The sequence below is a fragment of the Ictidomys tridecemlineatus genome, chromosome 2 (genome assembly GCF_052094955.1).
Source record: "Ictidomys tridecemlineatus isolate mIctTri1 chromosome 2, mIctTri1.hap1, whole genome shotgun sequence".
NCBI lineage: Eukaryota > Metazoa > Chordata > Mammalia > Rodentia > Sciuridae > Ictidomys > Ictidomys tridecemlineatus.
In genome coordinates this window covers 126,968,212-126,995,198 of record NC_135478.1, presented here as the reverse complement: position 1 = coordinate 126,995,198, position 26,987 = coordinate 126,968,212, and the positions used below count along the sequence as shown (strand labels likewise).

The 26,987-nt window shown below is 38.3% G+C and overlaps 1 protein-coding gene across 4 annotated transcripts in view; it reads right to left on the bottom strand.

Moving 5' to 3' along the window:
• Nucleotides 1-26,987, bottom strand: part of Ddc (dopa decarboxylase) — a 119,816-nt gene that overhangs the window by 37,882 nt on the left and 54,947 nt on the right. For all 4 annotated transcript variants that reach the window (XM_078039747.1, XM_078039748.1, XM_078039749.1 and 1 more), the window contains exons 6-7: nt 23,910-24,053; nt 4,734-4,800 (exon numbers count right to left, since the gene is read on the bottom strand). In XM_078039747.1, the coding sequence (XP_077895873.1) occupies nt 4,734-4,800; nt 23,910-24,053 (211 nt within the window). The remainder of the gene's footprint in view (nt 1-4,733; nt 4,801-23,909; nt 24,054-26,987) is intronic.

Below are 26,987 nucleotides of genomic sequence, written 5' to 3'. Positions count from 1 at the left end.
TAAATATGGGATTAGCATTCTCATTAAAGAGACCCCAGAGAGCCCCATGCCTGCCATCATGTAAAGATACACAGATGGCACCATTTGTGAACCAGGAAATGGGTTCTCACCGGACACTGAATCTGCCAGAGCATTGATCTTGTAATTTTAGCCATCAGGAATATGAGTAACAAGTTTCTGTTGTTTATAAGCCACCTGGTCTAAGGTATTTTGTTAAGCAGTCCAGATGGACTACAGGCAATTTTGGTCTTCCCAAGGGAGCTGCTTGGGCCACACACAGACTTTTAGTGATGGAATTTCCTTTACTCTTTGAGGCCCTCTGGTAGAATTCGATAGATGTCAATGTTTGTGTTCAGTTCAGGATGGTTGGATGAAGGCAGGAGGCAGAGCAAGACCCTGAGACTGAACAGGAAGATGGATGAACACACCAGACACAGGATGGGAGGAGAAAGGGGGCAGGATCCAGATGGAGTCACGAAACTTTTCTTTCTTTCTCACTCCTTGTTCTTCCTCCCATAGCCACCATCCATAGGCATAGGTGGGTAACACAGAAAAATAGTGAAGAGAAAGGAAGGTACTCAGTCCCACAACCCCTCAGTTCACAGCACCTCCTCCAGAATGTCCAGAGGGGAAATGAGGTCCTGAATCCCAGGATGGGATCAAGAAGGATGTCAGCACCCAAGCCACTCCAGAATGAATCAGACACCTGGGGAGGGGGTGATGGGTAAGAAAAGACCAAGGGAACTGGTGAGAGAAGGGAAGGGGGCACCAGATAAAAGATATGCAACAAAGATGTAACTTACCACCCAAACATCTAGCCTTTGCCCTTGGCTCCTGGGAGATGGGCCACTGTTTAATACAAGAATGTTCTGCTTAATATGAGTTCCTTTTTTTTTTTTGCCTGGGCCTTTGGCCTCAGATAATCTCAATATGATTTATGATGGGGGCATTGGACTATGCCATATCAATTCTGATCTTTTGAGAAATTGATTACTAAAGGTATTAGCTGGGCTTCCAAAAGGAACTGGAGACCAAAGGTCAGCCAAACAGGCAGAGTATGATCAAGGCCCTATGAGAACTGACAAGAGACCTAGGGACATGGCTCAGTGGTAGAACTCTTGCCCGGCATGAATGAGGCCGGGGGTTCAATCTCTAGCACCACAAAATATATTTAAAAAGAATAAAAGTAAATCCAACAGAAAAGAGTCTGGTGAATTTGCATGCTAGAAAAATCTCCCTTCTCTAGGCACATGGTTAGACATTGTGACCGAGAGAGTCCATGCCCTCATGACTCCATGGAAGAGGATCATCAGAAGCTCCATGTTCCCACACTCCTGGTCTCCGACCCGTGTGTCTCCTCCTTGGCTGATTTTAATCCCTGCCATAAACCATAACCAGGAGCATAGCTTTTACTGAATACTGTTAGTCTTTTAGCAGATGATCAAACCTGAAGGAATTGGTGGGGAAGCTTTGAACTCGGAATAGGTGAGGGGAGTCAGAGCAAGGTGGTCTTAGGGATCACCCTTTAAACTTGTATTGGCCCAAAATTCCAACAGAAGGGAACTCCTAGACACTCCTTGTAAGTTTTTTCCATGTGGGCTTCTCTTGTGCCTGGGGAAGAAAAGCCTGGTTGATGCCACTTCTGTCATGTGCACCTTGTACGTGATTGGTTGACACACACATTTCCTTCCCACATATGTGTGCACATCTAGGAGCTGGGTGGACACAAAAGATCCACAGCCAGAGCTGGGCGAGTTGCATGGGTCGGTGATACAACTAGCCCTTGAGCAAGGTCACCTGGGTGCAGAGGACAGGAGCTACCTCCACAGCCTCCTGCTACTGGCACCTGTTTTCTTACAAGGCCAGGTTGCCCCTCCGGCTTCATGCTCTCCTCCCGGCCATCCTGACCTTCAGGACAGAGTTTTGTCTGCCTCCCCTACACTGTTCCCCTTCCTCCTTCCATGAGACCACCTCACCTGTTCAGCCACGCCCCAGCCTTAATTTCCACACTTGCACACCTGGCTTCTAACAGTCATCAACTATCTTCTTGTTGTATCTTATCATTTTTTTTTTTTTCACTAGAACCTTCCTGGGCCACTACCTCGTCCAAGTGAACTAGTAGCAACCACTTTTTTGGGGAAATCATTTTCAAAGTGACTAAAAAGAAACTGTCTTTCCTAAGACAGAAATTTGAGGACAATCATCTTCTGCTTTGTTTCTTTGTCAAATGATGGTGGTTGAAAAACTTCCTTGTTTTAATAGATTATTTTAATCATACTCTAAGGTGAGGTCAGTTCAGGATCTCAGAAAAGGCAGCTTGGGTTTGAAGAATGCTAACTCTTTGAGGACAGTCAAATAAGAGGTATGAGATGAGGAAAATTAGGTTAAACAGGTACTGTCTGAATTGCTAAGGCAATACCAACCCAAAGTTAGTAATTTCATCTTCAAGTACAAAACTATGGCAATGGATGAAAGGGTTTTGCCTTCACCTGTGTCAACTCCCCAAGCATAACCCAGAAGCAACCTCTGGGCTTCAACCAAACACAAACAAAAGCCAAGCTCTACCCACAGCCTCCAGACCCTGCAAAGCAGAGGGAGCTCCAGGACAGCAGGACCGTGGAGATGCAATCACTGGGTCATCACAAATGGCAGATGTCACCTGCTGGTTATCATCACCTGCTTCCACTGGTGGACAGTACTCTGCTCAGGGGTCAGCAGCCACAGAAGACCTGGGCCCTTTAAATTTGATAGCCCTAGGGAATTACATCAGCCAGCTTTTGGCCAGGACATTCAGTTCTTAGCCTGACATCTGAGTCAGAGGACTTCGAGTTGCTTGGCTGAGCCAGTGAAGGTTTGCAGTTAAGGAGGCCAATGCTACACCGAAACACTGTGCGGGCCAGTTAGTTCTGTCTCTTCTTCTCCACCTGATTGTGTTTGGCTGCCTTCAGCCATAGCTCATAACGGGTGGAGCAAAATCCTGGGTGAACAGGAAAGTATGTACCCACCCCACTTCCCAGACTACGTAACTAGCATTGCATTCCCTATAGCACAAGCAATACTGTCCACCTTTAACACGTTGTCCCCCTGCATTATCTCGTCCTCGGAACAATCCTGTGAAGGAAATATTTTTTTTTCAATGACAACTGATGATTTTCCCTCCAATTTTGAAATATGGAAAATGAAAGAGGCAGGCCTGGGCTGGATGGACCACAGCTTCTCTGTGGCCAGGGCCATGGTCTCCCACTGTCACTGCAGAGTACCTAAAGCACCCACTTTCCCCAGACACTAACCAGAGGACAGTAGCCCTGGAGAGGAGGATCCACTCCTGAGAACAGACCACAGGTGCAACCTGGGTTAGGAGATATGAGAAACATACTTGATGTATGCAGACTGAGAATTGGGCCTAGTGCCAAGCAAGTGGCATGTTGCTTGGCACAAGCCATAGGCATGATAGTCTGAGAGTCTGACATTTTTTGTTCTTTTATTTATTTATTTATTTATTTATTTAATTTTGGTACCAGGGATTGAACCCAGAGGTTCAATAATCACTGAGCCACATGCCCCAGCCCTTTTTATTTTCTTATTTTGAGACAGAGTCTCACTGGGTTACTTAGGGGCGTATTAAGTTGATGAGGCTGAGTTTGAATTTGCAGTCCTTCTGCTTCAGCCTCCTGAGCCCCAGGTTTATAGATGTACGACACCATGCTCAGCCTAAGAGCCTGACTTCGAGGCAGCTCTACTTGGAATGTTTATATCCGAGGGACAAAGAAAGGGAGAGTTTCATGGACCAGTGTCTCCTTGGTGCCCAAGGAGAGTTTTCCCATCCTTAGAAAGAGCTCCAAGGCCTGTGGAGTTTCCAGAGTCTCCCATTGAAGTTGAAACTTTACAAACACAGCCACTTATTCATGTTGTACCTTGGGAAGCAGAATCATAGTTTCCATGAGAAAACCAAAGTGCTCGAAGGGAGGAAGAGGTAGGCGTGAGTCAGCACATCTTGTGAATCATAGAGTATTCTTTGGAGAAATCCAGTTTCGACCTATTGATTTGCTAAATTACTTTAAGCAATCTGCTTAAGTACATTCAGCACAGCCATGTGTTGTTGAATGATGGGCTAGGCCCTGAGAAATAAGTTGGTCATTATGCGATTTTGTCACTGTGAGAACATCATGGAGTTCTTACACAAATCTAGATGGTCCAGGCTGCTGCACACCGAGGCCATGTGGCATATACCATCCTATATGTGGTCTGTCCTCAATAGAAATGTTATATAGTGCATGATTGTAATGTTAAAATGGCGCGCGGGGTGGGGGGGGCGGGGGGGGGATGGAGGGTAGTGCTAAAAATATGCCACAAAACTCAATCTAAGCGTGAGCAATATAGATGTCACGTATATATAATGAACCCTCATATGATGGTAGTTAGCTTTAAGATGTTGAAGAATTTATTCTCCTCAACAGGGCCAGCATAGCCTGCAATTTTGTAACATTATGATATTGCTTGGAGCATTTTTTTTCCCCCGTACAGATAGTATGTTGGTGTACTTAAGCTCAGCTCTTGTCCAACTATACCAAATTCTGAGTTTTTAGAATTCTAGTCAATGAGGTTGTAGTATTGGAAATGCAAGAAGAGTTGGAAAAGTCATCACAATATGAAATGAATGATACGGAATAAAATCCAAAAAGAAAGGTTGGCTAAGGACAGTTTTCAAAAAGAATATGGAATTAGATACTTACAGATAGGGCCCACTTCTAAGAGATTGTCAAAAGAGCAGCAAGACGTGGTCCCCAGTGTAGCAACCACCTGGAAAGTAGAGAGACAACCTTTGAAACTCTCTTGTGTTAGTCATTGCTGTAACTTCCATATGTACAACCATTGCCAGGGACTAGCCCAATTTCTTAACTTGGTACTCAGTGAATGGAAATCCAAAAATGCATGCTTAATGAAAGTATCTTTGCAGGTTAAGAGAAACAAACTTGCAGACAGAAACCTGAGAAGTAAGATTAGCTAATAGGGAACTTGGAAAAGATTTCCCATGTATGATGCCTTAGGATATGGATAGATAATCCTATATTCTATTTTTTAAACATATCTATTTAATATAAGAACATAGTTTCTACTATGATGAAAGTTTTTTTCCTCAGTTGAGGTTAGGCAGGAGTGTGTGGGCAGAGCAGAGAACTACACATCAGAAATAATCCTTGTTCCAGCAAGGCTGGAATTGCCCAAGGCATCAGTGAAATGATTCTTTTAGAAGAGCCTTTGGGATCAGCTAACAACCACATCAGAGCATTGACCAAGAGTATCTGACACTAGCTTTTATCTGCCCCACTTCCTAGCCTGATACTGTTCCCAAAAGATTAACTTCGATTGTCAGAAGATTCATGAGGAAGCACGCTGATGTTGAAAATAATTATAAAAGCAGTGTTCTGAAAAAGCACTGAGTGCTGTAGATCATATAGATCATAACTAGGAAATGTGGTCCAGCATTCACTGGCTCTGTCCTGTCCCCTGACCACCTTGAGCTGCTGTGACTACACCAGCACTACCTATGCTGTTCTCCTGTGCCTCACTGTCTCTCTAGACCCATGATGCTCCTGAAACCACCGTCTGTGTCTTATTTCTTTGTAATGCTGGAAATTTGCTCTATGCATACCACAGAATAGATGCTTAAATATATTTGCTGAGTTGAAATTTTCTCCAAATGAAAAAAAAAATAACATTTCCAAAAGCAAAGAGTCTAATTGATTTTTGGATGTCCTATACTGTCTGGACAATGAAGTTATTCCTTATATATGACAATAGTGTAAAACTTAACACAATGTATGCAGCCTTTATCAAGCCCTCACTATGGTCTCAGCAACACCATGGGCCATAAGGATAAAGTTGGGGAGGTCAGGAATTCACATGTAAGAACCCCAGGCATAGGTCTTCCTGGTTCCATCTCACCTATGACTACCTTTGATTGATCTGAGAGACAAATTCATCTCAGTGAGAATCAATATGTTCTTGCCAAGGTAGCATGGCATCTGCCTTTAGATAGCTCATCCAACTGGTCCTGTCTGGGCAAAATAATGTCTGGGCATCAGAGTTCCCCTGCTGCCCAGTCATTCCTAGGATGTTCAGGTGCTGTTTGGGCACAGTTCCCTTATCATTGAGCTGTGCCCAAGCAGAGTCAACTCCACAAGAGGCTACCCACAGGCCCAGAAGAGGCGGGCTATTGCAAAATGTGGGTTTTATCATTATTCAAGTTCAGTGAGCCCAGTAGATCAGGAGATGACTGCCAGTGAAGTTAGCTTGTCTTTCATGGTACCCAAGAGAGGGACCATGCCATGCCATGGGGTGGCCACAAAGGGACACATCAGGATTGGTCAGGAGATGGAAGAGTGAGGAGAAAGTGTTAGCAAAAGCCTTTATTGTGGTTTTTGTGGAGAATTACAGATGAGGCAGGTTTAGCATTGGCTGCTTTGAACAATGTCACTGGGCTCTGGGGCACAGGGAATGGCACCTGTTCTGTGGTACCTAGTTTGAAGCGATTAGGGTAGGTAGACAATGGCCCAGAGTCAGAGCTTCATAAATGCAGTGGGGGTGGAGGGAAGCAAGTCCAGAGCGCTGGATAGCTCAGTCTGCAAATGAAAGGTCTAGCAAATCTTGAATATCAATGGGAACTGGCTAGCCCAGGAGAGGCAGTCCCTCCTCAGTAAGTCCCAAAGATGTTAAAGCATCAGAAACACAGAAAATTAAAAAAGCAAGATTAATTCAAAATTAAGCCATGTATTTGGAACAAAAAGATCTGGGTTGGTGACTCAGCTCTGTGTTATATTGGCAGGCACCTTGCTGGGCTCCAGTCTTCCCAGCAAACAGCACACGTGGGATCCACCCTTGAAAAAGGTGCCCATGAACTTAGAGTCCCATAGCTCCACTTTTCCTGGCAACCTCAAACCTCTTTGTTCATCTTTCTATGTGCACCTGTCTCATTGCAAGCATCCAACATTCTCCACACTTGTTCCTCTTAGACAAGTTGGGGCATTTAGTGGGGATCAACTGAGTGTGTTATTTTTCTCTGATATTTGCAATTTCATCCTGATATTTAATTGAATGTTAAAATGCTTTAAGGCACCTGGTTAGCTCAGTTGGTAGAGATGATACTGTTAGAATGCTTTGTCTGTGTCATTAAAAGTGAAAATTATGTACTTGATAAAACCACACAATGACTCAAGACATTAATATTACTTGTTATTGTGTTTTCTCCATTTTACCAGTCTTTTGGAAATGATCTAACTGTAGTGTAGCAATTCTCTCAGTTTCAGCTAATGATTCTCTGCTAAATGCTAATTGGACTAAATGCAATAACTTCTGCTATTAAAATTGCATACATATTAAATATTCCCTTGTTAAAATTATTTTTATCTATTACTGTATGCATAGAAGAGTCTCTAGAATGATGTTCACCAATTATTATGACTGCTCATCCCCTGAGATGAGATTCTGGTTAACACACACCTTTTTTCTTACACTCTTATGTAATTATTGATTTATTTGTAATAAGCATGAAACATTTTTTGAAGAAACCATAAAATTATGCCTCATCCTTTGCTGTGGGTGACTGGGGCGGGGGGGCGCCCTGAGCTAAGCATCCCCTCTCAATCTTGAGTAAAGGGGGTATCAGACTGGGATCTCATGCCAAGCGCTATGCGGGAAGCAAGTGGCTTTTACCTTTACTCAACAAAGAAGTGCTTCAGCTCTGGACTTCAGCGTTACCCAACAAGATTGGGCAACTCCTTTGAAAACTCATCCCCTGCCTTATTTTGGGTAGAATATTCTATCAAATGTCTTTTCCCTATAAATAAAGGGGTTCCAGGTGCACTCACTCTCTTGCTTTCCAGAATGGAAGAGGATCCTTGAGGTTGCAGAGCCATCTGCAAAGCCCTCTTTGTGAAAAAAACTACTTCCATGTCCCTGTGGTCTTTTCAAAGCCAGCGGGAACCAAGCAGAGTCATCCCGACTCCATTGCCCACACGGGATGTGGGCGATACTTTGCACTGGTCTCGTGCTTTTGAAGAATATATCTCATTTGAGTCTTTAGGAAAGGCATGGTAAGTATTATGATTGTCCCTTGAGAGCAGTGGAGACTGAAGTTCAAAAGATAAGTGATAGGCCCAAGGTCACACAAGTAATATACAAAATACAACATGTTATGTAATTTTACAGTTTTTCTTTCAGCAGATTAAAAATATTTAAGATATGATTTGGCATCTTGCATTATTTATTTCATTGTGATGATTTAGCCATATCATGAACTAATTTTTAAGAAAACATGATCTATTTTATGAATACACCTTACATTTTAAACCACTTCCCTGTTGTTGAGCTCAGCCTCAGTTGAGACTAGAAATGGGTGACATTTTTTGAGTGCTTACTTGATGGCAGGCTGGGGGGTGTCAGGAGTTTTTTCCTAAATTATATTTAATCACCCCAGCAGCCTTCATGAATTAGATAGGATCAAAATTCCTACTTTATAGTCAATTTATGTAGAGTCCCAGAGGTAGGTAATTGTCCAAGAAAACACATAAGCAGGAACAGACCAAAAGTGACATCAGGTTTAGTTAACCTTGTTGTCCTGTCACACCTAAAGACAGGATCCCTGGAGCATTGTCCCTGAGCTGCCAGTTAAAGAACTCAGTGTTTGGGGCAGCGCCAGATGTACTTCCAACAAGCCCCAGCATGTTGTAGCTGGGAGAGACATGTAGAGAGGGAGGACAGTGGGCAGGTGTTAGGGATCCAGGCTGCAGAAGCAGCAGGGGGCCACGTGGACAGTGTTGGTAATGACTCCTCCAATGTCCACGTGGCACTGAGCTACAAGTCAGCTTGTCCTAATTCTCCGAAGCCACATTACAGCTAGCACCTGCTCTGCTGCGGGCTCTTATTACCTCAGCTCAGCATTGCTCAGTGACACTAACCTGATTTCCGTCTGCTCTGGGAGACATAATCACATTTGAACAGGGGAGGGAGGGGCAAGAGATGGCACAAGTCTCCATCTCTGAGAGCCTGCGGCTTTCCTGCTGGTGGCAGAGACTAGCGTGACCTCCCCCGCTGCTGTCCTGGCCCCATCCTCCAGCCTGGTCTCCTCACGTACTTGCCTTGCAGGCACTGCCTTTTGTCAGTGGCCTGATGTTATTAAGTCAACTGTGAGAGAAGCAAAACATCCTGTGTTAAATAGGAAAACTTTACCCCATGACCCAAGTGAGTTCATGAAGGGGCAAAGATTTAGTTTGCCTGATTCAGACTCTGCCAAATATACCCCTTGTTCTCAGTGGCAGGTCTTGTACGTGGGGAGGACTGTGACCCCTTTGAGAGTATTCTGAAGGCTATGCTTCTGCATTTCAAGAGGGTGAGTGTGTTCATTATGCACACACACAGAGCTACAACCACCCCAGGACAAGTGGGCACAAAGACAAAGCCCAAGCTACCACCCCTTCCTTACCTGGGTCTAATAATATATATGAATTTCCACAGATGCTCAAATCCATCACATAAAATGTATAGTATTGGCAGATAACCTCTGTATATCTTCTGGTATATTTTAAATCACACTTGATTACTTATAATACCTAATACAATGTAATTACTATGTTAATAATTGTTAGATTGTATTGTTTAAGAAATAACCACAAGAAAAAAATTCTGTAAATGCTCAATATAAAAACAGTTTTTTTTTGTTTTTTTTTTAAAGAATGCTTTCAATTCATGGTTTGTTGAATCTATGGATGCAGAACCTACAGACACACAGGGTCAACTGTACAAACCTTACATGTTGCTTCCTGTCTTAAAAGCCCTTCATTGACTGCCCATTGTACTTATGTTAATGTTCATTTTGGTCCCTCCACAGTGTCCTCTACAGTATCACACATCCCTCCATTCACATTGTGCTCCAGGCATGAAAACGTTAGCAGCTTCTCCAAATCTGTCTATCTGTATAACTCTCTTTTAACCTTATATTTCTCAGTCCATACATTTGAATTCCTTTCAAAGGATCACAAGAAACACTAAAAGCAAAGAAAGCTGTATAGCCTTTAGAGAAGAAAGATCATGAGTGAGGAGGGTGGTACTGTTCAGTGGACCCTGTGTTTTGGTTTGGTATTGTAAGATGCACAGAACAAATTGAAGATTGGTTCACATATGACTTTGAATAAAATATAAATTTTAATGCAAGTGAAAAAATTAAGATTCTAATAAAAGAACACAAAATGGGCAAAAGGGAACATGGGAAATTTCTAATAAATAATTCATCACTCTCCTTCACAACATTATCACTACCATTAGATTTCTTACCATGGAAGTCACTATTTCACAACTGTTTTAATAGCTTTTAATAAAGCATTTGGTGTCAATTGATACAATTTTTGTGAAAGTGCATACAGCTATGCATATCAAAAATCTTGGGGGAAAAAATATCTCTTTGGTCAAGTAATTCCAGGGCTAGAAACAGTTCCCAAGGAAATACTGACAGATATAAGATGAGGAAACAAGTAAGTAAGTACAATATCTTACACACACTAATTATTACAAGAAGCAATGTAAGATAAATAGTCTAAATGTTTAACAGAGGATGTTGCTATCCTGGGAATTCCTATGAAAAGAATAATATTTTTATTTAAATATGCTATCCATATGTGAATGTGTGTGTGTGTGCACACATGGAAAAAGAGAAAATAGAAATACAATGGAGTGCTGTGAAACTTTTAAACAGAATATCATTTCATATAATGTATAACAACTTGGGGAAATATTTAAAATGTATGAGATGAAGAAAGAAAATCACAAATTAGGGATGAGACAGATATATATTAGTATATCTTACAGAGAAAGGGACCTAAAGATGTAAATCAAAATGTTAACATGTTTTTCATTTAGGTTTTATTTGACTTCTTATGCTTTCCTATGACTACAAAATTAAAAAAAAAACAAGATTTATAAATTGATTAACATTTAAAATCAGGAAAAAATGTATAATAAAAATGGAAGATATTTTCTTCATTAAGAATACACTTTTTAGGGCTGGGGTTGTGGCTCAGTGGTAGAGCATTCACCTTGCATGTGTGAGGCCCTGGGTTTGATTCTCAGCACCACATAAAAACAAATAAATAAAATAAAGGTATTGTGTACAACTACAACTAAAAAATAAATATATTTTTAAATAATACACTTTTAGGCAGAATTAATATTATCAAAATGGCCATACTATCAAAAACATTATACAGATTTAATGCAATTCCTATTAAAATACCAATGACATTCTTCATAGAATTAAAAAAAGCAATCATGAAATTTATTTGAAAAAATAAGAAACAAAGAATAGCCAAAGCAATCCTTAGCAAGAAAAGTGAAGCAGTAGGCATCACAATACTAGACCTTAAACCATACTACAGAGCTATAGTAGCAAAACAGCATGGTATTGGCACCAAAATAGACTTGTAGACAAATGGTACAGAATAGAGGACACAGAGACAAACCCATATAAATATGGTTATGTCATACTAGACAAAGGTGCCAAAAACATTCACTGGAGAAAAGATAGCCTATTCAATAAATGGTGCTGGCAAAACTGGAAATCCATATGTAGCAAAATGAAATTAAACCTCTATTTCTCATGCTGCACAAAAAAATCAACCCAAAGTGAATCAAAGACTTAGGCCCTAGAACAGAGACACTGCACCTAATAGAAGAAACGGAAGGCCCAAATCTTCACCACATCAGCCTAGGATCTGACTTTCTTAACAAGACTCCTAAAGCTCAAGAAGTAAAATCAGGAATTAATAAATGGGAAGAGTTCAAATTAAAAAGGTTTTCTCAGCAAAGGAAAAAATAAAGTGAGGAGATAGCTTATAGATTGGGAGAAAATCTTTACCACATCCACTTCCAATAAATCATTAATCTCTAGAATACATAAAAAACTCAAAATACTTAACACCAAAACACACACACACACACACACACACACACACACACACACACGTAACCCAATCAATAAATGGGATAGGGAACTGAACAGACACGTCTCAAAAGAAGAAATACAATTGATCAATAAATATATGAAAAAGTGTTGAACATCTCTAATTAGAGAAATGCAAATCAAAACTACTCTAAGATTTCATTCCTGTCAGAATGGCAATCATCAAGAATACAGGCAACAATAATTGTTGGTGAGGATGTGGTGATAAAGGTGCACTTATACATTGCTGGTGGGACTGAAATTGATGCAACCACTATGGAAAGCAGTATGGAGATTCCTCAGAAAATTGGGAATGGAACCACCATTTGACCAAGCTATCCCACTCCTTGATTTATACCCAAAGGACTTAAAATCAGTATACTATAGTGACACAGCCACATCAATGTTTACAGCAGCTCAATTCACAATAGCTAAACTATGGACCCAACCTGGGTGTCCCTCAATAAATGAATGGATAAAGAAAATGTGGTATATATACTCAAGGGAATATTACTCAGCTTTAAAGAATAGCAAAGTTATGGAATTTGCCAGTAAATGATTAGAGTTGGAGAATATCATGCTGAGTGAAAGAAGCCAATCCCACAAAATCAAAGGCCAAATATTTTCTCTAATATGCAGATACTAATTCACAATAAGGCCGGAAGGCACTAGGGAAGAATGGCATTACCTTAGATTAGGTAGAGGGAAGTGATAAGAGGGGAGGGGAGAGGATGTGGGGATACGAAAAACATAGAATGAAACAGACATTATTACTGTATGTATATATGTGACTACATGACCAATATAATTCTGCAACATGTATACTCAGAAAAATGAGAAATTGTATCCCATCTATGTATGATATATCAAAATGCATAAATGCATTCTACTGTCGGGTATAACTAAAATAAATTTAAAAATTTATATATATATATATATATATATATATATATATATATATATATATAATTTAAAAAAAGAAATACACTTTTGCTGAGGATATAGCTCAGTGGTGAAGGGCATGACTAGCAAGCATGAGTCCTTGGCTTGGATTCTTAGCACCAGAAGAGGAAGGATGGAGAGAAAAAAAAGAGGAGGAGAGGAAGAGGAAAAGGAGAAAAGAAGAAGAAGGCAGAGAAAAAGAAGAAAGAAAGAATGGAGTGTTATGAGACTGGTTTATTTGCATTTCCAGATTAGCTTCTAGCTATGACATACTAGCTTGTAGCAAACTAGTGATCCTAGACAAGCTACTGAAGGGATGAGAATACAAGAGAAAGAAATACCTTATCTGCCGAGGAGCAAAGACAAGAATTGTGTCAGGTTCCTGTTTAGAAATCATGAAAGAAAGAAGGGAATGGAGTGGAACATTTAAAGTGTTAAAAAAGTGAAGAACCAACAACTTAGAATTCTGTGTTTAACAAAATTACCCTCCAAGGTGAAAAAGAAATACTTTTTCAGACAAACAAAAATTAAGGGAATTGGTAACCAGTAGGCCTGCCTTGCAATAAATATTAAAAGAAATTCTTCAGAAGGAAGAAAAATTATTTCTGTTAGACACGTGGACCTACATAAAGAAAGCAAGAGCATTCTAGGAGGATGTGAAGATAAAATAGAATTTCTTATTTTTCTGGTTTCAGAGATAAGGAGGTTTTTTTTTTTTCAAAATAATAAGAGTGACAATGTATTCATTTATCATAGCTTAGAGATACCTAAAATGGTTGTTAACAATGTTTATGAGAGAATGGTGGGAGGGATGAATGGGAATACTCTTTTACGAGGTATTTGTATTACCCATTAAGTAGAACAGGGTTATTACAAAGAGGACATAGATGAGGTGTAAATGTGTATGGCAAACTCAAGGGCAACTACTAAAAACATTTGAAAAGGAATTAAATTAGAAATCAATAATTAAAAATGTGGCTGGAACGCCACCAAACTCAATATGGTTCTGAAGGTCCTACAAGAATTCTCAAGAGAAATTAAAATATGCTTTGCCCTCAATGAAAATGACAATATAATTCATCAATATTGTGGATACAGTTGTTTAAAGAGAAATTTTTAGCATTAAATGCATATGTTAGAAAAATAGGAAAAATCTAAAATCTATAAACTAAGCTTCCACTTTATAAATAATAAAGGAAATTTGTGCAAGAAGCAAATTAAATATAAAGTAAGCATAAGAAAAAATTAAAATATTCATCATTAAGGTAGAAATCAAAGAAATGGGAAACAGGAAATCAATAGATAAAAAGTTGGTTCTCTGAAAAGATTAAATTTGATACATCTCTAACCAGGTTAACTAAGAAAAAAACAAAAAACACAATTAGTAATACCAGAAATGAAAATGGAGCCATCTCTACTGATTTCCTAAACATTAAAAGAATAAGAAAGGTAACAAGCAGGAGCGTCCATACTCATATCTAATAAAATAGATTTCAAGCCAAAGTTAATCAAAAGGGATAAAGAAGGACACTTCATACTGCTCAAGGGAACCATACACCAACAAGACATAACAATCATAAATATATATGCCCCAAATAATGGTGCAGCTATGTTCATCAAGCAAACGCTTCTCAAGTTCAAGAGTCTAATAGACCACCATACAATAATCATGGGAGACTTCAACACACCTCTCTCACCACTGGACAGATCTTCCAAACAAAAGTTAAACAAGGAAACTATAGAACTCAATAACACAATCAATAACCTAGACTTAATTGACATATATAGAATATACCACCCAAAATCAAGTAGTTACACTTTTTTCTCAGCAGCACATGGATCCTTCTCAAAAATAGATCATATTTTATGTCACAGGGCAACTCTTAGACAATATAAAGGAGTAGAGATAATACCATGCATCTTGTCTGATCATAATGGAATGAAACTGAAAATCAATGATAAAAGAAGGAAGGAAAAATCAGGCATCACTTGGAGAATGAACAATAGGTTACTGAATGATCAATGGGTTTTAGAAGACATCAAGGAGGAAATTAAAAACTTCTTAGAGTTAAATGAAAACACAGACACAACATATCGGAATCTATGGGACACACTGAAAGCAGTTCTAAGAGGAAAATTTATTGCTTGGGGTTCATTCCTTAAAAAAAGAAAAAACCAACAAATAAATGATCTCATACTTCATCTCAAAATCCTAGAAAAAGAAGAGCAAAACAACAGCAAAAGAAGTAGAAGGCAAGAAATAATTAAAATCAGAGCTGAAATTAATGAAATCGAAACAAAAGAAACAATTGAAAAAATTGACAACACTAAAAGCTGGTTCTTTGAAAAAATAAATAAAATCGACAGACCCTTAGCCATGCTAACGAAGAGAAGAAGAGAGAAAACCCAAATTACTAGCATATGGGATGAAAAAGGCAATATCACAACAGACACTTCAGAAATGCAGAAGATAATCAGAAATTATTTTGAATCCTTATACTCCAATAAAATAGAAGATGGTGAAGGCATAGATAAATTTCTTAAGTCATATGATCTGCCCAGATTGAGTCAGGAGGATATAGACAACCTAAACAGACCAATAACATTAGAGGAAATAGAAGAAACCATCAAAAGACTACCAACTAAGAAAAGCCCAGGTCCGGATGGGTATACAGCAGAGTTTTACAAAATCTTTAAAGAGGAACTAACACCAATACTTTTCAAGCTATTTCAGGAAATAGAAAAAGAGGGAGAACTTCCAAATACATTCTATGAGGCCAACATCACCCTGATGCCTAAACCAGACAAAGACACTTCAAAGAAAGAAAACTACAGAGCAATATCTCTAATGAACCTAGTTGCAAAAATCCTCAATAAAATTCTGGCGAATCGGATTCAAAAACATATTAAAAAAATTATACACCATGATAAAGTAGGATTCATCCCTGGGATGCAAGGCTGGTTCAATATACAGAAATCAATAAATGTTATTCACCACATCAATAGACTTAAAAATAAGAACCATATGATCATCTCGATAGATGCAGAAAAAGCATTCGACAAAGTACAGCATCCCTTTATGTTCAAAACTCTAGAAAAATTAGGGATAACAGGATCATACCTCAACATTGTAAAAGCAATCTATGATAAGCCACAGGCCAGCATCATTCTGAATGGAGAAAAATTGAAGGCATTCCCTCTAAGATCTGGTACAAGACAGGGATGCCCTCTCTCACCACTTCTGTTCAACATAGTCCTCGAAACACTGGCCAGAGCAATTAGACGGACGAAAGAAATTAAAGACATAAAAATAGGAAAAGAAGAACTTAAATTTTCACTTTTTGCAGATGACATGATTCTATACCTAGCAGACCCAAAAGGGTCTACAAAGAAACTATTAGAGCTAATAAATGAATTCAGCAAAGTGTCAGGATATAAAATCAACACGCATAAATCAAATGCATTCCTGTATATCAGCGACAAATCCTCTGAAACGGAAATGAGGACAACTACTCCATTCACAATATCCCCCCCAAAAATAAAATACTTGGGAATCAACCTAACAAAAGAGGTGAAAGATTTATACAATGAAAACTACAGAACCCTAAAGAAAGATATAGAAGAAGACCTTAGAAGATGGAAAAACATACCCTGTTCATGGATAGGCAGAACTAACATCATCAAAATGGCGATATTACCAAAAGTTCTTTATAAGTTCAATGCAATGCCAATCAAAATCCCAACAGCATTTCTTGTAGAAATAGATAAAACAATCATGAAATTCATATGGAATAATAAAAGACCCAGAATAGCAAAAACAATGCTAAGCAGGAAGAGTGAATCAGGCGGTATAGCGATACCAGACTTCAAATTATACTACAGAGCAATAGTAACAAAAACAGCGTGGTACTGGTACCAGAAGAGGTGGGTGGACCAATGGTACAGAATAGAGGACACAGTAACCAATCCACAAAGCTATAACTATCTTATATTTGATAAAGGGGCTAAAAGCATGCAATGGAGGAAGGATTGCATCTTCAACAAATGGTGCTGGGAAAACTGGAAATCCATTTGCATCAAAATGAAACTGAATCCCTTTCTCTCACCATGCACAAAAGTTAACTCAAAATGGATCAAGGAGCTTGATATTAAATCAGAGACACAGTGTCTGATAGAAGAAAAAGTTGGCTATGATCTACATACTGTGGGGTCGGGCTCCAAATTCCTCAATAGGACACCCATAGCGCAAGAGTTAACAACTAGAATCAACAAATGGGACTTACTCAAACTAAAAAGTTTTTTCTCAGCAAAAGAAACAATAAGAGAGATAAACAGGGAGCCTACATCCTGGGAACAAATCTTTACTCCACACACTTCAGATAGAGCCCTAATATCCAGAGTATACAAAGAACTCAAAAAGTTAGACAATAAGATAACAAATAAACCAATCAACAAATGGGCCAAGGACCTGAACAGACACATCTCAGAGGAGGACATACAATCAATCAATAAGTACATGAAAAAATGCTCACCATCGCTAGCAGTCAGAGAAATGCAAATCAAAACTACCCTAAGATACCATCTCACTCCAGTAAGATTGGCAACCATCATGAAGTCCAACAACAACAAGTGCTGGAGAGGATGCGGGTAAAGGGTACACTTGTTCATTGTTGGTGGGACTGCAAATTGGTGCAGCCAATTTGGAAAGCAGTATGGAGATTTCTTGGAAAGCTGGGAATGGAACCACCATTTGACCCAGCTATTCCCCTTCTCGGTCTATTCCCTAAAGACCTAATAAGAGCATGCTACAGGGACACCGCTACATCGATGTTCATAGCAGCACAATTCACGATAGCAAGATTGTGGAACCAACCTAGATGCCCTTCAATAGATGAATGGATAAAAAAAATGTGGCATTTATACACAATGGAGTATTACTCTGCATTAAGAAACGACAAAATCATAGAATTTGGAGGGAAATGGATGGCATTAGAGCAGATTATGCTAAGTGAAGCTAGCCAATCCTTAAAAAACAAATGCCAAATGACTTCTTTGATATAAGGGGAGTAACTAAGGACAGAGTAGGGACGAAGAGCAGGAGAAGAAGATTAACATTAAATAAAGATGAGAGGTGGGAGGGAAAGGGAGAGAGAAGGGAAATTGCAGGGAAAGGGAAGGTGATCCTCAGGGTTACTCAAAATTACATACAAGAGGAAGTGAGGGGTAAGGGAAGAATAATACAAGTGGAATAAATGTTTTACAGTAGAGGTGGTCGAGAGAGAAGAGGGGAGGGGAGGGGAGGGGAGGGGGGATAGTAGAGGATAGGATAGAGAGCAGAATTCATCAGACACTAGAATGGCAATGTGTAAATCAATGGAAATGTAACTGATGTAACTGATGTGATTCAGCAATCTGTATACGGGGTAAAATGGAAGTTCATAACCCTTTTGAATCAAATTGTGAAATATGATATATCAAGAAAGATGTAATGTTTTGAAGGACCAACAATAAAAAATAAATAAATAAATAAATAAATAAAATGCAGATGCAAAAACAAAAAAGAATAAGAAAGGAATATTATGGACTCTGCTCACAAATTTGAAAATGCAAATGAAAAGAACAAATTCCTTTGAAGATTTAATCTACCAAAACTCACAGAAAGAGAAAGATCGTCTCAATAGGGCTATATCTGTCAATCATTAATAACTTTCTAAAACAGAAAGCACCATGCCCAATTAGGTTCACTGGTAAGCACAGGAAGAAATCTCACCAATTCTCTACAATCTGTTACAGAAATAGAAGCAAAAAGAATACTTCCTAACAAGGCTAGCATTACTCTAATACCAACACTAGACAAAGACATTGCAAAAAGAAATTATAGACCCGTAGTCTCAAGAAGACTATCAAATTGAGTCCAATACTTAAAAATATTATATGCCATTAAGTGGAATTTGATTGATTAAAGCATGAAGACCAATTCAATAGTTGAAAATAAATTAACATAGCTTATCATATCTACAGGCTAAAGAAGAAAATCATATTAAATAAATAGAGACACAAAAACCATTTGACAAAATCCAAAATCCAAAATTCATGATTTACAACAAACAAATACACCAAAAAAAAAAAATCTCTTAGCAAACTAGGATTATAGTGGAACTTACTTGATAACTGACATCAGAAAAAAAAACAAAAACAACCACTGCTAACATACTTTAAGATGAGAAACTACATGTTTTTTGTCTAAGATTAGAAATCAGGGAAGGATATTTATTCTCCACACCTTTTTATAACATTATATAACTAGCTAGTGTGATATGACTAGACAATAAAAGATAGATCATTATGACATGGCTGTCAATGTAGAAATACCAAAGAATAAACCAAAGGCAAGTCCTCTGGGAACTAATGAGCAATTATAGGAATAAACATGCAATAAATAAAAATTAATTTATTTCTTATGTTTTAGCATAAGAAATGGAATTTGAGGGCTGAGTTATAGTTCAGTGGTAGAGTACGTGCCTAGCAAATGTAAGGAACTAGATTAGATCCTCAGCATCACATAAAAACAAACAAACAAATAAATAAAAGCAGTTTGTCCATCTACAACTAAAAAAATATTTTAAAAAATAGAATTTGAAGTTAAAAAACCATAATTCCCTTTACATTTAGCACAGAAAGGGGAAAAAGGAATACATATAAATCTACCAAAATATGTAAACAATATTCATGAAGAAAACTACAAACTCTGATGCAACTACTTTTTAAAGGAGATAAATAAATGCAGAAAGATTCTATGTACATGGACAGGAAGTCTCAATATCATGAAGATGTCAGCTCCTCCAACTAGATCTATAGATTCATTGCAATCATATTTAATAATACAGTGAGTTATGTGGTACACATTGGCAAATTGATTCTAAATTTTATATAAAAATTCAAAAGACTAAAAAAAACATAATATTGAACATAATATTGACTAATGACTGAGGTCATATCTGACTTTACCCAACTTTAGTATAAACCTTAAATAATCAAAACAGTGTGATCTTGGCAAAGGAGATAAACTTATTAATGGAACAGAATTAGATATACACATGAGGTCAACTAACGTTTGACAAAGGAATGAAAGCAATTTAGTGGAGGAAGAGTAGCCTTTCAACAGATGCTGGAACAGCTAGACATCCCAATGCAGAAAAAAAGAGAAAATAATTTAGACACAGATTATACACCTTTCACAAAAATTAACTGAAAATACATAGTAGACTTAAATTATAGAATGCAAAATGTCTAGAAAATAGCACAGGAGAAAATCTAGATGATCTTGGGTTCAGCAGTAAGTTTTTAGATATAACAATAAAGGCATAATCCATGAAAGAATTTGATAAACTGAACATCAGTGAAATTGAAAATTTTTGACTGGCAAAAGACCATTGCTCAGAAAATGAAACCAAAAGCCACAGATTGAGAGGAAGTATATGTAAAACATTTAAGTAAGTGCTGGAACTCTCTTTAATTATGCTTACTGTTCTAAAACTGTTCTAACATAAATCTGTTAATTTAAAAAATCAATCCATCATCCAATTGGAATGTGGACAAAGACATAGATTTATGTTTTACTAAAAAAAGGATGTGTTAATGGTTAATAAGCAGATGAAAAAAATGTTCAACTTCATTAGTCTTTAGGAAAATGAAAATTATGAGTGTGATGAGATATTACTATACACCTATTAATTCAGGTAAGACAAAAAATATAATGATAATACCAAACACGGGTGAAAATAATACCAAACACTTGATTGTTTTAGGCACTTCTAGAAGAAATGTGAAATAGTACAGCCATTCCAGTAAAGATTTTATCAGTTTCTTTAAAACACATAACTACAAAATGATCCTTAATTGCACAATCTTGGGCATTCATCCCAGAGAAATGAACATGTATATCCATCCAGATAGCTAGATGTTAGTCTTTCCTAAGAATAGATAGTCATTTCTCAGGAGAAGATGACGATTCTAAATCTGCATATACCCCATCACTGACCTTCAGAATTTGTGTAAAGTTTAGAGATATAAAAGAAACTGACACCTCTGTAATCACAGTATGGGATTGTCACATACCTCTCTCACTAATTAATCTGCATTTCTTTGATTATTGCATGATCAGAATTGGTTTTGTATCTATATTTGTGTGTGTGTGTGTGTTTGAATGTGGAACTGATTTCTTATATGTATTTTGCATCTTTATCATTGAAATGTTGCTTCCTCACTTATTGATATGTAAGCCTTCTTTTTATTTTAAGATTTACTTTATAATATGTCCTATCAGTAGTTTCTACCAATATTTGTCTTTTACTATAGTTATGAGCTTTGTAATTTTCATAAAATATTTTCATCATTTATATGATGTATTCTCCATTGCTTTCATTCTTCAAATATGAAGGAGTATGTTTCAATATATATTTTTTCCCTAGATATAAAATTTCAGTGACTTAAAATTAACACTACAGGTTTAAAAATATTTTACTTCATTTAAATAAAATCCTTCAAAAGTGCACTAAACTTGTAATTGGGATTTATTTATTTCTTTGTTTGTTTGTTTGTTTGTTTCCCAGCCCTTTTTTTTTTTTTTGGTATTTTATTTAGTGACAGGGTCTCATTGAGTCACTTAGTGCCTCGCTGTTGCTTGAGGCTGGCTTTGAACTTGGGATTCTCCTGTCTCAGCCTCCCAAACTACTGGGATTACAGGTATGCCTTACCACTCTCAGCTATAATTGGGATTTTTGGGGAGTGGAGTATGAGGGATTGAACTCAGGGCACTTAACCACTAAGCCACATCCTCAGTCCTGTTTGTATTTTATTTCGAGGCAGGGTCTCACTGAGTTGCTTAGCCCCTTGCTTATTGCTGAGGCTGGCTTTGAACTTGCAATCCTTCTCCTTCAGCCTCCTGAGTGGCTGGGATTATAGGCATGCACCACTGTGCCCGGTTTATAATTGGGATTTTTAAAGATGATCTTTTCAAATCTTTCTATATTTGACAACTAGAGTTGACCCTCCATATCCATGGATTCCACAATCATGGATTCAACCAAACATGGTTCAAAAATGTTTCTGTTGTTGTTGTTTTTGTTTTTTTAATGTACTGAACACACACTTTCTTTTCTTGTCATAGTTCCCTAAAAAACTACTTACATCATTTCCATTAGGTAGGACAAGTAATCTACTGATGATTTAAAGTATGTGGAAGGATGGGGCTGGGGTTGTGGCTCAGAGGGAGAGCCTAGCATGCATGGGCTGCTGGGTTCCATACTCAGCACCATATAAAAATGGAATAAAGGTATTGTGTCTACCTACAACTAAAAAATAAATGTTTTTTTAAAAAAATAGTATGTGGGAGGATGTATATGGGTTATGTGCAAATACTATGTCATTTTATATAAGGGACTTGAGCATCCAAGAGTTTGGGTATCTGTGATGGGTCCTAGAGCAGATGTCCTGTGTATAAGGAACAACTGTATTAATTGAATTTCTCCTGGTGTCAGTTCTGTACTATTCCTGCAGTGGAGATAAACCAGTGATCAAAATGAACCCTCCCTTCGTGTACATTCTGTTGGGAAGAAGGCAGTAAATAAATGGGTATTGCAGGGAGTGATACATGCAATGGGGAAAAATCAAGAAGGGTTAAGGACACTGAGAAAGATGATTGGCAAGGTGGAAGTTGAATCTGTGCCCACAGTTTGATTTTTGACTCCTTCAAACTCACTTGATTGTCATTTCATTCTCTGGGCTACCTTTGAAACTTGCCAATTCTTCTACTATAAATATGTGTTTATGCTCCCGATTCTCCTGAGCTCCTCAGATTAGGATAGATTTATATTAAAATCATACCTTCTGTGACTTCCTCAGTACAGACGTGTGTTAGATATTCACCAAATGATTACTGATTTTAATTGGCAAAAAAAAAAAACATTTCAGAGAAAGGAAAACATTTAAAAAGATTAATTCTCAAAAGAAAAGTGGTGGATGTTATTAATGTGTGGCCCATAAAACATCTATCCAACATAGATTGCTTTAATGATTAAGAAATGAGGAGTATCCTGACACTGAGGAGTATCCCCATGAGCATGTTTCTAAAACCTATATGCTCATCAGAATCTTAATGTTGTAAAAATTTTTTCCAATGCCTGCTTCTTCCATCCCTAGAGATTCTGGCAAGATCAGTCAGGGGGCATTCCTGGGCATTAGACTTTTTAGCAACTTACCAGGTGACTCTAATGTGTGGCCAGGTTGAATGCCCAAGTATGGCCATACTCACGACATTTTGATTGCATCACACAAGATGTATCTGTCCCATGTATGACATACTGCTGGGACCATGCCAGGAATGTGACAATTCCCACAATTCAGTTTCAATACTAAGTAACTCTTCCCCATTGGAAAATGCATATCTGGGAGCAAGAGAACCAGCCTGTCATTTGGTTAATTAGATATTTTATCTGGGATTAGTCACTGCCTGCTTGCAACAAACCTTTTACAGATGACACATCTTATTAACTACTCTGAACCACTAATGTACGAAGCAAAGCATGTTTTTTATTTTCAGTTTGGTTCACTCATCATACTGCTTAGAGCATCTACCATGGCACAAAGGGCTGTTAAGGGATAGCTGTCCCTTTGGACAACAAACAGAAACTATACTCCTTGGCTTAGTACAATCCTCCAAATTGGGATGTTGTAGTAACTTGTTTTTGAGATTAAAGCATGTGGAAAGAAAAAAAAACAAAATAAAACAAGTGGAATTTCTAGCTTTCCTCAAGGAGATAACAAAATCCGTGCCTGGCCCGTGACTATCACAGCAGCCTAGAAAGTGACCCTGGCATACATACTGCATACACACACCGCCCCCCCACCCACACACATGCCCTAGGCATCGGGGAGAGGCTCCCATGGTACTATCTGCAACATGTACTGACAGACTTACTAAGAATGGAATCAGGCCAGCTGCCTTGTCTTGTTCCAGGGCCTCCTGCAGGGCAGAAGCACGCATGGCAAATTTGCCATCAGAAGGGATTGCTTTCATTTGCACTCCACCAATTAATCCAGCTCTTTCCACAGAGGAGTGTGCCTAGAAAGAAAGATTAGAGTTAGATCAGTGCAGGTTTGCTCACACGGGCAAAGTTCCTGGTTCTGCAGTGGGTACCTGATACCTGACACCACAGTGGCACCTCTTTTTCCTGGAGTTGTTATTCTATTTATGTAGAACCTTGCTCTTTAAGTTTTGTTTTAGTTACTTTTTTCTTTGCTGTGACCAAAATACCTCACAAGAACAAATGAAAGCAGAAGAAGTTGATTTTGGCTCATGGTTTCAGAGGTTCAGTCCATGGTTGGCTGACTCCATGGCTCTGAAACTAAAGTGAGGCAGAACATCATGGAGCAAAAGCATGGCAGAGGGAAGCAGCTCAGGATGTGGTGATAAAGAAGAAGAGAGAGAGAGCTCCACTCACAAGGACAAAAGATAAACTCCAAAGTCACACCCCAGTGACCTACTTCTTTCTAGTCACAATTTACCTGCCTATAGTTACCACCCAGTTGATTCTTATCAGTAGATTAATTCACCAATTAGGTTAGACCTCTCATAATCTAATCATTTCACATCTGAATGTTCTTGCATTGTCTCTCATGTGAGGTTTCAGAGGACACCTCAGATCTAAACCACAAATATAATGAATTAAGCACTTAGAACCATAAAGTGATGAGTTCATTCATTTGTTTGAACTCAAGAGTTAGCGGTGAGATCCTGGAAAGCACGCTCATGGGTGGACTTAGAAATCCTGGGTTCAGATTCAAACCCTGCCTTTCCCTGTGGAGACTTTTGCATCTTGGTGGCTAAGATCAGCCAATAGATGCTACAGTCATTCATTGGCATCCATGAGAAACTGGTTCCAGGGCTTCTATGGATACAAAAATCCACAGAAGCCCAAGTATTTATATAAAATGGCAATGGTATAGTATCTGCATATGATCAATTTATATCTTCCCATATATTCTAAATCATCTCTGGATTACTTATAATACCTAATGCAAATACAAATGGTATGCTATATAAATAGTTGTCATACTATATCATTTAGGGAATAATAACAAGAAAAAATGTCCATAAATGTTCAATCCAGACACAATTTTTAAAAAATATTTTTGATCTGTGGTTGTTGAATCCATGGACATGGAATCTTCTGAGACGAATGGCAAATGATGTGGCACTGTCACTGGATGGTAGGTCCACCCTTCTCAGAGACTCCCAGGAAAGTGGATTCTTACTGAAGCTGCCACCTTCTGCCCTGAAGCCCCCATTGTCTCTAACTTTGATCCTCTGTGGGGCCTGCTGCTCCCCGGCTGTTCTTTGAACACCTCTGCCAGCAGAGGAGCTCCAGAAGATAATGTTCAGCTTCTGAGCCCCTGGGGCTCCCAGCTCCAGACCTTTCTGGTGGGACCCTTGCCAGGTTACTCTGCACAGTGACCCTCTGTGATCTTGTAGAAACAATGAGAAACAGAAAATACCCACTTCAAAGTATAGTTATGAACAACAACAACAACGTGTGTCAGGCAGGTTTCTTGCATAGAAAAATTAAACTAAGATTCTTCTTCTTTTACTAGGCTTGAAAAATCACCTGTGAAACTTGTGACACATTAGGAAGTGGTACTTTTCATAATCTTTGTGCATCATTCTACCCTTTAGAGGATGAGGGAGGTGATGAATTTATTAACTTATGACAAAACCTTGACCCCAAGCTTTCTGGGGTATGTGCTGGCCTGCAATGCAGACTAAACTTAGGAGGAGACAATGGGAGGCAGGCAGTCACAGAAGGATGTCTGGACAGTGGAGAGGAGTATGACAACAGGAGTTTAAGATGTCCCTAAGAGAGAGTTCTTTGCATGTGCTCCTGCCTCCTGTGTGATGCTCCAGGTTCCCCTTGACAAAGCTGTGCATGCCAAGCTGCAGTGGACGTTGGCTGATCAGCTATCCCGTCTCTTGGAGAGCCACCTCTCCTCACAGGGTGAGCTTGCCACAAACCCACTGCAGGACAAATTGTACAATGCACAAAAAGTTGGCACTTGACCAGGGAGGGAACAGTTCTGTGCCCAAAAAGGGAACAGTTCACACTCTATAGCAGTTCCTATGCACAAGGCTGATCTAGAGTTTCCCAGAGACCTTGTTTTCTCCTCTCCCTACTTGACGTCACTTCTCTAGGTCCTCACTCCAATGAGTAGTCCCTCAGTAAATGGTGGACATATAAGAAATGGGTATCATAAGATATTATAGAAAAAATTCTTAAAAAATAGTGATACAACATACCAAAATCTCTGGGACAGTGTGAAAACAGTTCTAAAAGGAAAGTTTATAGCACTGAGTTTCTACATTAAAAAAATAGAAAGATACCAAATGAATAATCTAGTTATACCTCAAGGTCCTAGAAAATAACAAACTATCACCCAAATTGGTAGAAGATAAAAAATAATTACAAGTCAGAGCTGAAATCAATAAAATGAAGAATAAAAAAAATTATACAGGATCAATGAAACAAAATGTTGATTTTTTTGAAAGGATAAACAAGATTGATAGACTTAACTAACCAAAAGAAAGAGAAGACTCAAATTAACAAAATTATATAAAAAGGAAAATATCACCTGAAATCCAGAGAATCATTAAAAATTATTTTGAAAAATTATACTCCAATAAGCTAGAAAAATCTGGAAGTATTGACAAATTCCTAGAGATACAGACACATGACCTACCCAGATTGTACCATGAGAATATAGAAAACTTAAGCAGACCAATATTATGTAATGAAATTGACACAGCTCTTAAAAGTTTTCCAACAAAGAAAAGCCCAGAACCCAACAAATTCTCAGCCAAGTTCTACCTAACCTTTAAAGAAGAACTAATAGCATTCCTTCTCAAATTATTCCATGAAACAGAAAAGGAGAGAAAACTGCCAAATTCATTTTGTGTAGCCAGTGTCATCCTGATACCAAAACCAAACAAAGATGCATTGAGGAA